The sequence below is a fragment of the Myiozetetes cayanensis genome, unplaced genomic scaffold (genome assembly GCF_022539395.1).
Source record: "Myiozetetes cayanensis isolate MyiCay16 unplaced genomic scaffold, myiCay2020 scf4, whole genome shotgun sequence".
Classification (NCBI taxonomy): domain Eukaryota; kingdom Metazoa; phylum Chordata; class Aves; order Passeriformes; family Tyrannidae; genus Myiozetetes; species Myiozetetes cayanensis.
The window spans coordinates 15,819,960-15,836,934 of record NW_026087631.1 but is presented as its reverse complement, the minus strand read 5'-3'; the positions used below and the strand labels follow the sequence as shown (position 1 = coordinate 15,836,934).

At 38.2% G+C, this 16,975-nt stretch overlaps 2 protein-coding genes across 3 annotated transcripts in view; both read left to right on the top strand.

Moving 5' to 3' along the window:
- The window catches only part of SNX2 (sorting nexin 2), a 31,427-nt gene extending 22,351 nt beyond the window's left edge, over positions 1 to 9,076 (top strand). Inside the window, exons 8-16 of one of the 2 annotated variants that reach the window (XM_050328839.1) lie at positions 3 to 78; positions 1,271 to 1,384; positions 1,609 to 1,702; positions 3,486 to 3,691; positions 4,800 to 4,943; positions 5,442 to 5,453; positions 7,538 to 7,618; positions 7,726 to 7,797; positions 8,588 to 9,076. In XM_050328839.1, coding sequence (XP_050184796.1) covers positions 3 to 78; positions 1,271 to 1,384; positions 1,609 to 1,702; positions 3,486 to 3,691; positions 4,800 to 4,943; positions 5,442 to 5,453; positions 7,538 to 7,618; positions 7,726 to 7,797; positions 8,588 to 8,638 — 850 coding nt within the window. In that variant the 3' untranslated portion in view covers positions 8,639 to 9,076. The remainder of the gene's footprint in view (positions 1 to 2; positions 79 to 1,270; positions 1,385 to 1,608; positions 1,703 to 3,485; positions 3,692 to 4,799; positions 4,944 to 5,441; positions 5,454 to 7,537; positions 7,619 to 7,725; positions 7,798 to 8,587) is intronic. The other variant, XM_050328840.1, reaches the window with a different exon arrangement.
- Positions 9,077 to 15,233: 6,157 nt separating this feature from the next.
- The window catches only part of SNX24 (sorting nexin 24), an 83,525-nt gene continuing 81,783 nt past the window's right edge, over positions 15,234 to 16,975 (top strand). The window contains exon 1 of the mRNA XM_050330218.1: positions 15,234 to 15,353. Coding sequence (XP_050186175.1) covers positions 15,294 to 15,353 — 60 coding nt within the window. The 5' untranslated portion in view covers positions 15,234 to 15,293. The remainder of the gene's footprint in view (positions 15,354 to 16,975) is intronic.

Here is a 16,975-nt window from a genome sequence, read left to right as displayed (position 1 = left end):
AGATATCTACAACGAACAGTAAAGCACCCAACCTTGCTACAGGATCCAGATTTAAGACAGTTCTTGGAAAGTTCTGAGGTATTTCAGTTCTTTTAATTTCTCCTATTTGTTTCTAGATATGGTAACCTACTTCAGTAATGGTGTGCCTCTGGCTCTCAAAAAACTTAGTGATAGTGACAAAAAGCTATTTGCTGTACAGTGACTTTTCAAGTGAGTTGGTCTGTCCAGTTCTGAGTGAAACTTGTCATAAATGGGGAAAGTCCATAATTGATGTTACTGATTGTTAATTAAGATCAAGAATTAAATTGCCTTGGAAGCAGCTCTCTTGCCTTGAGGAGTTCGTGAGCTGTATTGGTAGGATAATGTGAAAATGCTAGCACTGCTGCTGGCCAGGCTGGGAGTTTTGTGAATAGAGGACTTCAGTTCCCTATACTATCAATCTGGCACCTTTCACAGTATTACAAATATTGTTAAAGATACATGATATCTCTTTATAAATATGCATAGTGGCTTCACTGTAATACTGAACTGTCTATTGGCTAATGTCAGTATCTTAGTTATACTAATAAGTCACAGAGGCCTCATGACTGACAAAAGCATCAATAGATAACTTACAGCGGGTTTGTCAATGCTGCTGATGGACAAAACATCGTATAAAGGGTAGATGGTCTGATAACAGGGGCCACCTTGTATGGCATATGGCATATTCAATCTAGGCTGAGTAATAATATCAATGAAATTTAAAGTTTGTTAACTTGTCTCCAAGGATTTCTCAGGACCTATGCAGATAACACAGTTCTCTTGATACACTTGAGGTAGATTTTGAGATCCACCCTAAACTGAAAAGCAAGAAACCATCAACCTTTTATAATCAGCACATAGTGCATGTCTTGCATTACAGATAAGTGTTTTAAATGGGGTTTTTTTCTAATCTGTTTTAAATATAAGGTTTTCTGTTCCTGTACTGGCAGTTTGTTCTTTGTAGTGTAGAGGTGGCTAGTTAGGACATTTGGCTAGTTCGTAACAGCTTTGGACAAGTGGGTTGTTTGTTCCATTTAAATGTAAAGTAGTAGAAGAAAAGTAAATAGTCTATATTTTTAAGTTTTCCTCTTGAGAATGTAAAAGTAGTAAATCTGAGGAATTAGATTCCACTATATTGAAACACACAGGAGCAAAGAAAACACTATATCCTTTTCTTTCCCCCTTGTGCCCAGTTAAACCTCCATCCTTTTAACCAGTCTGTTTGCCCTTATTTGTCATTCAATTCCAGCTGCCGAGAGCGGTTAACACCCAGGCTCTGAGTGGAGCAGGAATATTGAGGATGGTGAACAAGGCTGCCGATGCTGTCAACAAAATGACAATCAAGATGAATGAATCGGATGCAGTAAGAGCTGATTTTTCGGCTTGAATAATGAGACGAATTAATGAGCCTCAACAATTGCATTTTAAAGCTGTAGAAGTAGAAAATGGGTTATTAATTTGCTTATTGGCTTGAATTCTTAGCTGTATCAGTTGACCACCCTGGCAGTACCTGGATAATTTGCTTCTTTAGAACCAGAAATGTTGGTAATCTAATTTGTAATGTTTGACTCTTTCATCTTTTGTCAGTGGTTTGAAGAAAAGCAGCAGCAATTTGAGAATCTGGATCAGCAACTTAGGAAACTTCATGCCAGCGTTGAAGCATTAGTCTGCCACAGAAAAGGTAACTTAACTTTTATGTGACTGCGTGAACTTTGGGAAACGGTGATGAAACAAGAGCTTAGCATGTCAGAGCTCTTAACTAATTAATAGTTATGCAATATATTTTAATGCACAGATCTTCTATTAGTACCTTTTATTTTAAACTGCTCTAGTATTTTTGTATATCTTTTTAATCATGAATTTAATCAGAATATCTGTCATTGCTACTTAATCGATTTAGCGTATTTTTTTTTCCCTTGCATCATTTCAGTACCACACCTGTACCAAGTAGATTCCACTACAGTAGACATCCATAAATTTAGGTCTCATGGCAAGAGTAATTTCTTTCTGAACAAAAAGTGGCTGCATAAATCCATTTAAACATCTTTTGGTTCAGTATTGCTCTGTTAACTGAGTTTACGCTCTTACACAGGAATGTGCTATTCTAAATTTGGTTCCACATAAGGATATATCAAGCTGCTGTTCAAGTAAACTTTTATGGGAAGATAAGTAGTCACAGAATATAAGCTTTTTGTTTACTTATTAAAGAGAGAAGCAAAGCCTATAAGTTTAAAAGCAGCTTGTGCTGGTTTTTTTGTCAAAGATGGATTTCTATCACGTGATTTTAAAAAGCCTCCAAACCCCCCCCAAAAACACACCCCAAAAAAAACCCAAACAAACCAACACACAACAATTTTGATTTGTAGTTCAGGGAAGACCATGAGTGTGCTTTTTGACATTATTGTATTATGTTAAAATATGGTGTCACCTTTGGGCTCTTTCAAAAGTTCATGAAAATGTCATAAGTTGCTTTCTCATATTTCTAAGCACACGTTACTCTCTAGTGAAAAAATCCTTAGCCAGCTGTCCTCAAGGCTAAGGAGTATTTAAGAAGTAGTGGAAAATGGAAATCTTGGTTTATTGTTGATTTGACACCTGATTATAAATTTGAAGAAGTGTTGGTTGGTTTTTTTAAGAGTTGGTTTCAATTGTAAAGGCTTCAAATATTTGAAGACATTTTCCTTCTGCACTCACTTCTGTTGTTCTGATGATTCTGCAGGAGTAGCAGAGCTGCAAACAAACCTGTGTTTTTAATCCTGAAGTAATCTGTTCAAAGGTCCTTCATAAAACTTAGCTTTGTACGGGATTACTTACATAGGATTTGATGAGACAATTGTGCCAGTATTTGTTAATAAATAAGCTCAAAACTACCTCCACAGATGCTGATATGTGAAGATTTTTTTTTTTTTATTTTAAGGCATGTCAGAATGTGGCAATACATTACACTATGCACAGTAGAAGTTACTTAACAGTCAGTAAAACCTTCCAGCAGAAATAAATTCCACTCATGAGAATGGTGGTTTTGTGAAAGACTTGGGTTTTTTTGTCTTTGACCTTAATGGAATAACTGTGCTGTAAACCTGTTTAAATTGTTCTGAATTTGCCCTGTGGGTGACTAGGCTTTTCTTTTTGTTGGCTTGCATTTTCTCTGAGCTAGGCAGTTGGAAAGCACTAAAGTGACAATTTTTTCCATGTCTTTTGCTTGACAGGTTAAGCATGACATTAAGAGATTAACAAACTCAACAGAACATTTACTGATCAAGAGCTTTTTGCACAGGAGTCTTTCGCATAAATGTGGTTTCATTGTGATCTCCTTGTGTATTTTATCATGATCTTTAGCTTCTGTTTTTCTGTGGGTGAAGTTAGGGTTGAGATCAGGCAGAGGTCTCTGCTCCACTGATCTATGCTACAGAGTAACATAACAAATTAACTACGTTTTACTGAACATTACTCTTGTGTTTCAGAGCTTTCAGCCAACACAGCTGCCTTTGCTAAAAGTGCTGCCATGTTAGGTAACTCTGAGGACCACACTGCTCTGTCTAGAGCTTTGTCTCAGCTTGCAGAGGTTGAGGAGAAGATAGATCAATTGCATCAAGAACAAGCTTTTGCTGATTTCTATGTGTTCTCAGAGCTGCTTGGGGATTACATTCGTCTGATTGCTGCAGTAAAAGTGAGTACTACTAGGAAAAATGCTGATTTTGTCTTTGAAGTCACATTCCTCAACTTGTAGATTCAGGGCAAATGAATGTGTGCATTTGCATGTCATCACGAAGTTAAGACAGTTAAGTCCTAAGTCTTCTTTGCCTGAAGTTCTAGCTGAGTAAAATGAATGCATTCATGATCAGCTATTCCAATGATAAAAATAGTTGTGATTGAAACTGTGAATAGAGTAGTAAGGTCCAGAGAAAATGCAGATCCACTTTGAGCAGTACTGATTGCATACAGTATTTGGGGACACTGAACTATACTGTGTTTAGGCATACTATACTGGCTTCTTTCAGATTATTCGTATGCTATGCTCATAAATTTTCCAGAACATAATTCAGCCAATAGTTTCTGTAAATAAGGAAAAAATGAAATTTGTAGATCTGCATCTCATTAAAGAAAATTTCAATTTAGTTGTAAGCTATGCTTCACAGTATAATTAGGTTTTGACATGGGAAGGGATTCTGTGAATTCTTTACAGGAATATCCTTAAACTTGCCAGGTTGTTTGGAGTACATATTTTTCTTTTTACTTTATTTCTTTTTTTTCCCTTTTTTTCTTTTTTTGATATTTATATTTTCATTCTGCTACCGCAGTCTGTTGCTAACAAAAATGTGTTGCTGAATATGCATGTAATCCATATGCATGAAAGTTTGCTAGAATCTGCATGTAGAGAATTGTCTGCATAACAGAACACTTTGTAGCGGTTGTTTTGGTAGTGTTTTGATGGAATGAGGCACATTAATACTTAAATACTGTTATTTGTGGAAGGTATTGAGCTGTGCAAGCGTGCTGTCGAATGAAATGACAGGAGACACGCTAGTTTTTTCTGAGTGTACTTCACACACAATGACAGAGAATTTGTTGAGTTGGAAAAGACCCACAAGGATCATAAGTCGAACTTCTAAGTAAATGGCTCACACAGGGTTGGAACCAGCAACCGTGGCGTTATTAGTACCATGCTCTAACCAACTGAGCTAGTCTCCAGCTCTATCCAGAATTACTTTTTCCTACTGGGAATCTAGATAGCTCTTACAATTCCAGTTGTTTAATAAATTTGTCTATTCTTATAGGGTGTGTTCGACCATCGAATGAAATGCTGGCAGAAGTGGCAAGATGCTCAGGTCACTTTACAAAAAAAACGTGAAGCTGAAGCAAAGCTCCAGCTTGCCAACAAACCTGATAAATTGCAGCAAGCTAAAGATGAGATAAAAGAGGTAATGTTATCAAACATTATTTTGGAGATCAGACATGCTGCATTAGCTCATTCATTCTGCATTAATGCTGCTTTATACCATTTTTATTTACAAATCACTTACTTATTTGCCGTTTTCCATATTTACTGAAATTGTTAGAAGGAATTTATTTAAAATACTAAATATGTGTAATTGTTACTCGTTGTAAGATCTGTAAGGCAGCTTATACTGTCTCTACGGAGTCTGGGAGATGGAAGGAGGGGAACACGTACAAGGTAATGCTTTTAACTTTTACAGATCTTGGACAGGCAGCGGAGCATCATTCCTACAGCTAAGATGACTTAGCTAAGTCTAGCAAAGGCAACTAATAGAGAATTGTTCCCATGTTTTGCTTAAGTGTGCAGCATATCTACCCATATATATAGATATGCATGTATATATGGTGTAATTTCAGTGAAAATAAATCTAAAATGTTGAAGTGTCATAATTTATACACTTTTTCTGTCATGCTTCACTAAGGAAATTGAGGAGGTAGGACAACTTAATTATTTAACACTAATGTGTTCTAATTATGCTCCAGTACTCTCCATTAAATAACAGAAGAACATTATTGCAGATTTCAAGCTCTCTTACACAGTTGCTTTGTTTGGCTTCCTCATTGGTCACTAACCACATGCTCCTTTGTTCTTTTTGCCCTTCAATATATTTCACATCCAGTAGTAAAGTTACTCATTAACTTGACTTTCTTTTTCTTAAAAAAGGCTTTTGCTTATTGAGAAAACTTAGTATCGCTCTTGTGTGGCCACATTCTTGCTGGTTGCGTCTTTTGATGCTACCCATCCATTCACAATACATTTCCTGATTATTGGAAGTAGTAGGGAATAGTGATCCTTTTTCAGTCCCAATATTAAAATAATAAATTATAAATTTTTTAAGGACTTATTTTTTCCTACTTTATTGGATGATTAGAGAAGGCTTTTAGTAAATCCCCATTTTAAATGTGTCAGTGCAAAGTTCTTGCTGCCATTGAAATGTGTTCAGAGTTGCTGAATTCTGTAATAGTGGACCTTCTGGCAGAGAAATTGCAAAGTGGAAGCCTACGCAGCTTGAGTGTCATCCATGACTCAGTTGTTTTTTTCATGGATAAAAGGGCAAAGAACAGTCCTAGAAACACCTTAATGAATGAGAAACTTTTCCTTGTTAGATACTATAGGATGGCAAATCATTATCCTGATAATTCACATAGAACCTGGCATTTGGGCATGATGAAACTGGAATGTTTTTGTATCCATTAGGCCTATAGAGGCTTTCACAGAAACCTCAGGCACTTCTAGCTGGTGTGGTATGAAGGCACAGGTAGTCTTAATTTGCCTTTCCTTAACTGTGTTTTATATTGTTTGAGTTATCTAATAATTCGTTAGGCTATTCTTCCATGAAGGACTTCCTATTATGACTTGCTGCTTATTTATGTACATCTAAAAAGACAATAAGGGGACTCTGAGTAAATATAAACAAAAATTAAAAATACAGAGATGTTTATTGGGACATAGATGATGTTTATGTCGTATCCCAATAGTAACTTGACACTGCATCACCAAATGATTTTTTATAAATAAGTAGCACCACTGGATTGCTAACAGGATTATGCTACAGTGATGCATGTTGCTTCCCTGATAAATGAATATATTGCCATGACTCAGGTATTATGTTGAGATGAACAGATAGGGTTGCATTTTAAATACCTACTAGCCTGCATGTGTCTGCAGTGTATCTACAGTATATCTACACAGATAGCTTAAACTTAATAATAGGTGTGTAAAAGCAGTTACAGATTAATGTAGAAGATGATGATCTCTTCTTGTCTAGCTGCGTGTCTTTTCACAGAAATGAAGATGCAGCCTAAACTCAGGCACTGTTACAAGAATGACATGCTCCCCATATGGCAAAATACCATAAGAAACGTCTCTTCCTCTGAATTTTCCTCTAGTGATCTTCTTATCTGCAATAATATTTCTATTCCTGCTTTCTATGAAAACAGCTTCCACTAAAAAAGAAGGCTTGTGCTTTGGCTTCCTAAAGCAATGTATATTCTGTTTGGAAAGCAAATAAACACATCCTCAGTAGCTTTTCAACACAAATGTGACAAGGATAATTACATACTTGCTCGTAGGCAAACATGAAGATTTAATCCTCTCTTCTGGAATCAGGAAAGCACAGGGAACTAACCTTTGAGATTGTTCCATGCTGGATTGGACAGGTTTAGATTCTTTTTATATGATATTTGTCTTACAAATAGCAAGAACAGCAAGAAAAGCGTTCGATATCCGTTTTCTTTTCTAAAGAATATTTTTAAAATGTTAAATGTTCTTAATAGCCATACTAAGATATTTTTACATTTTATCTACAGATAGCATTACTTAAAGATACTGTTGTTGTAACATCCTAGTTCATAAATTTGAAACTATTGTAAGACTTTTCTCTTAAGTAGGCAGAAAAAAAATCAAGCAGGTCCTTTTAGCTCATAAGCGACTATCAATATGCTAAAGAAAGTTCAGATACTGGTAAACTGAATGAACAACACAAATTCTTACCTCTGCATATCTTTCCTTTGCCAGTGGGAGACAAAAGTTCAGCAAGGGGAAAAAGATTTTGAACAGATCTCCAAAACCATTCGCAAGGAAGTGGGAAGATTTGAGGCATGTATAATTTTGTCCAACTAAATGACAGCTTTACTTTAGACAATATTGACATTCCAAGTAAAATCTGTTTAGAGGTTAATATGCCATAATTTATTTATCAACAGAAGGAACGAGTGAAAGACTTTAAAACTGTTATTATCGAGTACTTAGAGTCGTTAGTGCAAACACAACAGCAGGTAAGATAAATTTTAAGTTTTGTACAAGTTAATATTTAATATATTAGGTTATTTAGAAGAAGATGGGCTTTAAATATAGCAATTTCCAAAACATAAATAACTGCTAGTCTGTACTGTATTGGAGAATGACATTATGATCACAGTTTCCCAACTATTGCTATAGTCCCTTGCAGAGCTGTAATTCAGGGAAGCAAGGGAAGAGCCCCCTTAAGGATATAGGCAAGCAAAGTGTATTATAATCTTCCCAAACCAAAGCAGTATTTCCACTTACAGATTGGAGTAAATTGTAATCAGTATGTACTTACACTTACTGAAGAAACTTTGATACTTAAATGTTATTGCTTTTTTATAAAAGTATGAACTAATATTATTGAATAGTATAAAGCCTTAATACAGTTTCCAGTGTCTCAGAAGTAGGCCTTGTTCCAAAAAAAAGTGTCTGAATTCTTTCTTTTGTTCATTCCATTAATATAACCCTCCAGCTCTGTTTAATTTTAAAAAAAAAAAGTTACCCTTAGAGGGAAGAATAGCAGACTGAGCTTTCATAAAAATTCTGTATAATGATATTCTATAGCATTGTGCTAAACATGTGGTAACATATCTATAGCTATAAGCATATTTGTATATTTATTACTTGTGGGGTTTTTTGCACTATATAAAAACGTGAACGAATAAGCACTAATGTTCGTACTTTGTCTGGTGGAAGCAAGTTTACCTCAAGAAGAGGTAGGTATGTGTTGTGTTTTCCATGTTTTAGTACTTAATGAGTGATTTTTCCTTTCTCTTCAAGCTAATAAAATACTGGGAGGCATTCCTACCTGAAGCCAAAGCCATTGCCTAAAAGAAGAATATTCCAAATGACAAGACACTCTGGATATTTGTCCTGGATAAAACTAAATTCCACAGTGAAATCACTTTAAATCATCCAAATAAACCACTATATATTTTATGAATTAACATATGGCTTTTTTTATATACCACAGCATTTTATTAACAAGCTGCATGTCCTGACCCTCTTTGAAGTGGACTGTGGCATGATGTTCTGCAATACATTGCTGAATTGAACACTATTGTGTCTTAATACTTGCACAGAAGTGTGCACTGCAAGGCCAGAAAGCTGATATTTTTGTTCTTTACAATACAATGTTCTGTAGTATGTTTACCTGATCTTTATGAAACAAATTTAATTGCATCGATTAATGTTCACTTAAACATTCCTGTACAAAATCATGTTTTTGTGATTACAATAATAAAGGGATGTACCTTGTGAAACATTAAACACTCTATTTTTGTGTCTGGATACTTACTGTTCAGCATAAATTGAAATTATATCCAAGAAAAAACAACATTTAGTAAAGAGTGCTGGAAAGGGTATTAAAGATCCACAAATAAGTATTTGTGGTAAACTATTCTGTTTTTTATTCTGAATCTCTTCATTACAGGTATTCTTTTCACATGAATTTGTCACTGCCTTGGCAATCTGTAATGCATTAATACTCATAGTGTCCAAAGACTGATGCTTGGGCAGCAGACAGACATAGAGTGAAATCTTCAAGTGTTTACAAAGCTTCTGCAGAGTTAAAATCACCTGCATGGTCAAATACTACTGGACGTGGTAAATTTCAGCAGTTGTCTTCAGTGGTCTTAAGATACAAAAAGAAAAAAAATTTGCAATAATTCTGGGAATCAGGGAGGAAGAAAAGTAGGTAATTCACCTGTATGGAAGTTAATTGTAAGAACTAGCATTCTGCTTGGATGTTCTTGAGTAGAAAATACATTTGCAGGGACTGGTGATTCCTTCTGCAAGAAATCAGAGCAGCTAAATATACAATATGAAATATACAATATGAACATAGGATGTACTGTCATTTTAACAATACCCTGAGTTTCCTAGTGCCATGTATTAGGATTAATATAACCAGTTGTAGACAAATCTTAATCATACAAAAGGCAGGAGAAGAAGTTGCTTTCAGCTAATCATGAGATTGCAGGAAGAGCCCATGAATTTGTATTATTTGTGGTCAAATAAAAAAAAAACCAATACCATATCTGAACAGATGGAAACCTGAATTTAGCTGGAAGATCATATACTTTTTACAACAAAATTAGGGTAAACTAATTACAGATTAGTGTCTTGTGTTGTTTCTCTATATAGTTCTGTTGACTCAGCATTTTGGGAGTCTTCAAAGAAACTAGAAGGGGAAAAAAACAAACCAACCAAACAACAAAACCCAACAACAAAACCACAAAAGAAACCTTACTAAGCCTTTACCAAGCATCTTTTTAAATGGTTAAATGCTAAAACCTTAAGCTTGTAATATCTTATGCATCAGTGTTTGTTCAGTCATTTATCTTGTAACTGGTTTTTGAAAAGCTCAAGTATGCAATATGTTTATGATGAAGAAATGGATGTAGGCATAACACTCTGTTAAATGTTTGATGTACTTGACTTTGGCTTGCTTGCTAATGAAAATTGAACAACAACCTGAACAGCTCCATCTTATACTTCAGGTTTGTTCCATTTAGAGTGAAAATTGTATTTCCAGAACTAAAGACTCAGTTTGGACATGCAGAGCTCAAAATCTGCAAGCATATCCTTTCACGATCTTTTTTGTATGTTTATCCAGCTTTCTTAGCTCATGATCTTTTTTTTTGCTATTATCAGTTTAATTATGGATCAGATTTCTTCTCTCTGTGAAGAGAGAATACCAAAGTACTTTCCTATTGGTCTTCTAGCAAGGATTAGTGTGACTGTGTACTAGACAACTGAAAACAAGAATGGATTGTGTAGATTCTTTTCTTAAAACCTCTTGGGGAACAAAAGGATAATGGCATTTCTGGAGTTCAGTGTCACAGAGAGCTGGTTGCTCATACAAAAAATTGTAGGGTTTTTTTGCATCACGAGGTTAGCTTGAATAGAAGATCCAGATCAACTGTCAGATTTGGCTAGCATAAAATTCTGGTTGTTTCAAGAATCCGTTAATTTATTTTGTGTATCTCCCAACTCATTATGAAGATTGAAGGTTTGCTTATTGTCTTTCCTAGTACAATTAACACCTAGCATTAGCACATGTTTCTCAACCCAGCTGTATGGAGATGTTGCTGAACTACTTCCTCTGTGAAACTCACTCCCGCACATTGTACTGAATTAAAGTGTTTCCTTGAAACTCCAGGCAGTGTACCACAGAAGACACACTAGCATGTCAGTTTCTTTCAAACTGCAGAGATGGGTTGCTGGTTAGTATAGCCTGTGCATTTAAGCGAACAGTAAACATCCATTAAAATTATGTGTACAGTGAAATTACTGTCTTAAAGAAAAACAAATAGAAAAAAAAAAAACCTGTACATTTTCTTCTTCCACTTTAGAGTGGAACATTCTGTGGAAAAATTTTAATCTGTGGCAAAATATGAGTCCACTACAATCATGTAAGAAAGAAGTTCAGGATTGTAACAGGTGAGGAGCTGAAGTTTCAGGTTGCTCAGGATGTTACTTGTTACCTGCTAAGATGATTCTACTTTTTTTTTTTTTTTAATTCTTGTCTTCCATGGTTAAATTGGGGGTGAACTTGCTAATAATCTTTTGACTTCACTGGTAAACACTATTTTTTCTTTTTTTTTTTTGTTTTTTTCCCCAGATCAGTGAGGAAGGACTAACACAGGGAAGGGATATAAATCCATATCTTTTTTCTATCATTAGGAAAGTCTATCATTAAGAAGGAGCATATCCAAAATGTACACAAAGCAACTTAGGCAGAATCCTTCTAGCAGGATATTCATATGAAAACTAAAGTAAAAGAAATATGCAATGGAAATGGAAGGGCAAGAAAAGACTTGAGATAAACCATATATCTGTTGTTGACTTTGGCGAGCTTACTTAAAACCAGCCTTACTCGTTGCAGCTGCAAAATCAACAAACTTAGGACTACCACTTTTTTTATTCTGGCCTCTTGTTTTGATGTGTATTTTACTTATTACTTTTGCTGTCATTTTTTTATGGATTTCTTTGCTTCTAGTCTGGAAACTAGTCATTTAGAAAGTCTTTGAATCATAAGAATTAGTGGAAACTGAGTTTTCAGAGTTGCCTGTATTCATTCCTGTTTCTCTCCTGTGAGCCATTCTAACATGATGAGTGCTAAGTCCTTCCTCCCTGTATGAGGAATTGCATCGTGACTACTTTGGAAAAAAAGAAATGCAGAAGTGGCCAACAAAGGGGGAAGTTGTTGATTCATAGATTCATTTCAGTAATCATGGAAGGTTAAGGTAGAATATGATGACAGGTAACAGTTAACAACTGGAGGGAGTATATTATTAATTTATTTTACATTCTGGATCAGGTTAATTTAAGAATATAATGCAAGATACTGATACCTGTAACAACCTGTAACAACACCCAGCACTGAAGACCAACACTGACATTTCCTAGAGTCCTTTTGGGAGCCTGCTCAACAGATGAATTTTAATACAGTTTGTGTCACTGTTACCAGTACAGCTCAACCTTTTTACAATGTTGCTTTTAAGATTACTAACATAGCTTTAATACACCAGTTCAAGTCAAGCTACATTTAAAATATACATTCTCCTTGCTTTGTTGTTTGTGGGAAGCATTGTGTTATCTGTGCAGTTAGCTTTCAGAAATGACTCCTGGATGGTTTTGAACACACTTTGATAGTATTTTATAAACTAATGTTTCTTAAATTTTTGATCCTCAATTTGTTAGACATAAAGACAATTCTTTTTTTTTTTAATGTAACTTTAAAGATTAGCCAACTAATGATGATATATTGTGCAAATTAAGTATTTAACATTCCAAAACATATTGACTTATTCAGCTCACCATGTAATCTTCCTTGTTCCTCTTGGCTGATGCACCATCAAAAGTTCCATTATATTGTATTGAATTTGAAACCAGATTAATGTCTAAAACTTTTCACTGTTAATAAATTATATGATATTAAGGAGAAAAGTAGCTTTTTGAAATTATTGCTTATTAGATTGCAAACAACCACAAACAGTGCTCCTGTGAAATTCTTATACTAGCTTCTCATCAGCATAAATGCATTATGGCACAAATGGTGTCATTAGAGTTACCATCTGTTTTGCATTAGGGGAGGAAGAGAAACTAAACCTAAAGACTGGATTCTTACCCAGAAAGTAACAGTTATGATAGCATGATAATTATTCTCTAGCATGCCCATATTTCCCAGGCTGATAAGACTACCACTGTATGGCTAGTATTTCCTTGGGATTACTATAATGTGTTAATCAGAGGGTGCTTTGGGGGAGAACGGGATTTTTTTATTCATGCCTTTCTGTCCAAGGACACACACGTGGACTGGAAACACTGCTCTTGTCACCTCTGCCACAAAGTAGTGTTTGGACTGTCCTGCTTGCCATCAGCAGTTGAGGGTACTGGCATAGGAGCGGTGATGCGCAGAAACAGCTATTTTTTTATTATTTTTGTTTGCTACTTTGCTTTAGATTAACAAAGTGAACTCATGTTAGTTTTCTTTAATCCTCTTGGTTTTATTCAGACAATGTCTATTTTGTATTGAATTCTTAAAGTCACATGTGTTTGCTTAGATCAAAATATAATTAAATTTACCTGCCAGTAAAATAAAGAGAAATGGAGAGAAAAGGAACTTGTAATGTTCTCCTTTCCCTCCCCACTGTCAATAACCTAGAAGGAAGCAAGTTAGTTTTCAAAAGACATTTCAAAGAGCCGATAGCGTAACCACAGACATCACAGTTTGTTTTCTGTCCTGTTTTGATGTATGTTATTATACTTGACTCTGCTTATGGAAAATCAAACCCTGTATACACATGAATTTATAATGGTAGCTGCTCTGCAAAAGTTCAGTAAGAACTGAATGGTGATGTTGCCCATCTCAACCCGTTTAGTGTCTTGAGACTTTCCATCATTCATAAAACCTTACAAGGTGAGTTTTAAGATATGGCTATCTAATACTCAGCTGCAATATCTAATACAAAGCTGCAGTTGTCATTTTGCAGTGCTTCCAAATGGTTTGAAGCTTGGGGTTAGCACATTTATGAGGTGGGAGTGTTTGCCCGTGCAACAGTATTGCCTACTAAATGCACCTGGTATTCCACCTTCTGTTTCTGCTCCATTGCTCTTTAAGCCATCAGAACACCTACTTACGTTGGACAGTGAGAAATATTATTTAATTTCTCAAATGGCTAGAAATCATCTGTGTATCTCTGAAATGGTTTGATTTGCTCTACTAAATAACAAAGTTAAGAGGTGGCTTCTCAGGAACAGACACAACATGGGCAACTTTCCGCAGCGCTGTTTTCCCCTCCTCCCCGCCTTGTTTTCATGTCTGTTTGCAACAGGCATTATGAAAAGTGTTGTATTTGTTTGTTAACCAAACTGGTCATGGCAGAATTCACCAGGACCTCAACAGGCTGGAGAATTGGGCAGAGAGGAAACTAATGAAGTTCATCAAAGGCAAGTGTATGGTCCTGCACCTGGGAACGAATAACCCCAATTACCAGCATAGGTTAAGCGATGCCCTACTAGAGAGCAGTTCTGCAGAGAAGGACCTGGGTGTCTCGGTGGATAACAAGTTGACCGTGGGCTGGCAGTGTGGCCTTGCAGCCAGAAGGGCCAATGGTATCCTAGAAGAGTGTGGCCAGCAGGTAGAGGGAGGTGATCTTCCCCCTCTATTTGGCCCTGGTGAGACCACATTTGGCATGCTGTGTCCAGTTCTGGGCTCCTCAGAGCACGAAAAGACAAGGTGGTATTGGAGAGGGTTCAGTGCGAGGTCACGAAGATGGTTAGGGGTCTGGAGCATTTCCCTTATGAGGAAAGACTGTGAGAGCTGGGCCTGCTTATCTGGAGAAAAGACTGAGAAGGGATCTCATCAATACATACAAATTTCTCCAAGGCAGGTGCCAAGAGGATGGTGCCAGACTCTTTTCAGTGCTGCCCAGTGACAGGACAAGGAGCAATGGCCATAACCCAAAACACAAGAAGTTCCACGCCAATACAAGGAAGAACTTCTTTACCTTGAGGGTGGCAAGATGCCCAGGGAGGTCGTGGAGTTCCCCCCTATGGAGATAATTCAAAATCCACCTCAACACGATCCTGTGTTACCTGTTATAGGTGGCCCTGCCGTGGCAGGGGTGTTGGACCTCATGATCCCCAGAGATCTCTTCTAACTCCAAATTTTCGGTGATTCTGGTTTGAGCTGCGCTGCGAATTTAGAACCGGATAAATTCATGCCTCTGGGAGTTGTTTTTTTTTTTTTCCCCCTTCATTTTTCCGTGTTCTGACGTAACGCTGCAGCTGTGGCTGTGCCGAAAGCCGATGTTCGCAGACACTTTCCTTAAATCCCTCCCTTCCCGAGGACCCCGCGCCGCTCCCGGCGCGCTGGGGGGCCCGGGGGGCGGGGCCAGCCCGAAGGCGGCTCCGCCCCCGTCACGTGCTGGGCGTCACGTGACCGCGCCGATGGCGGCGGCGCGCCGAGGGCGCCGGCATGGAGGTGTTCATCCCGTCCTTCCGATACGAGGAGAGCGAGCTGGAGCGCGGCTACACGGTGAGCTGCGCCTCGGGACCGACGGCTGGCGGCGCCGAGCCAAGGCTGCCCCGGGGGGCCGGGCGTCGGGGGGCCGCATCGCTCAGCCCAGCACTGCCCAGCCTTGCCTTGACCTGTCTAACCCATCGCTGCCCTGCCCAGGCCAGCACTGCCCAGCTATGTCCAGCCCTGCCTTGACCTGCCCAAGCCCAGCCCATCCCAAGCCCAGCCCAGCCCAGCCCATCCCTGCCCATCCCTACCGATCCCTGCCCTGTCCAGCCCTGCCCTGCCCAGCCCTGCCCAGCCCAGCCCTGCTGGTCATATTGCATCCCATCCCAATCCCGTCCCTGTTCAGCCCAGCCTTGTCCATCCCATCCCATCCATCGCTGCCCTGCCCTGTTCTTGCACAGGAAGGTGCTGCCAGCCCGCCAGGCTCCCACTGTCCCAGGCGAGCTCTGTGCTCAGGGCAGTGGCTGGTGCAGTGGGAGAGGGGAGAGGCAGCTGCTCCCTGCTGAGAGAGGCACATGCTGGGTCTATGTCTGGGCTCCCAACAAAAGAAGTTGTAGTGAGCCCAGTGCAGGGCCAAACATCATGAAGGGACTGGACTATCTCCTGCATGACAGAAGGCTCAGAGAGCTGAGGTGATGCACAAAAGAGATGGGACAGGGACATTATATCAATGTGTACAAATGATCTGAATGAAGAGAGTTGAGGGGCAGGACTCTTCTTGTTGGTGCCCAGTGATGTATGCGTGGCAGTGGGCAAACATCAGACACGGGGAACACCATATAAATGTAAGACAAGACTGGTTTGTTAGCATGAGGGTGGTCAAGCATAGGTTGCCCAGAGGACTGTGAATCTCCATCCTTGCAGGTTCTTTAAACCTGCCTGGACATGGTCCTGGGCAACCTGCTGTATAGCCGATCCTTCTTGAGCAGGCAAGTTAGTCTGCACAGTTTTTAGAGGTTCTTTTTGTTCCCAGTGGTTTTCTCATCCCACAAAACTGCTGGACTGTAACACTTCCACATGTTGCTGGGTAGAGATGGGAGGCTGTGGATCAAAAGCCAAGGGATTTGACTGAATGTGGATATTCAAGGCTAGCTTCTTCTATTAAACATATTAATTCAGTAGTTTGGAGCTGCTAAGAAATACCAAGAAAAAGTCAAGTCCAGGTGAGTTGCTGGAAAGTTGATCCATGTAGGCACAGTTCCATGAAACAAGTGCATCTGCCTGATTCTTAATGCTGTAGATTATTTGGTCCTCACTAATTGCAAGTGTTTGTGAGCCCTGTAAACCACTTGAGATACATTAATGTAGGAGTGTAACTGCATTAATATTTCTGTCTCTTAGGTGAACTTAAATGTAAGTGGTTCCCTGCAATGTATCTTTGTGATTTTGGGGAATGAAACTGGCTTTAAAACATTTTGCTATGTGTGGTTACAATAGCACAGACTAATCCTACCGTGTCCTAGTTGAGCAGGTTAGTTGGAAGGGACAGAGTGATTTCTAAGTTGCACGTATTACACAAATAGGATTTTTCATAGCAGTGTTTATTTTTAGTATTTGTTTTTAGTGTGGTTTTTGTTTCTTTAATTGTAATTCTGTCAGTGAATCCTGCTATCTAGAGGGTTTCATTTTTTTAA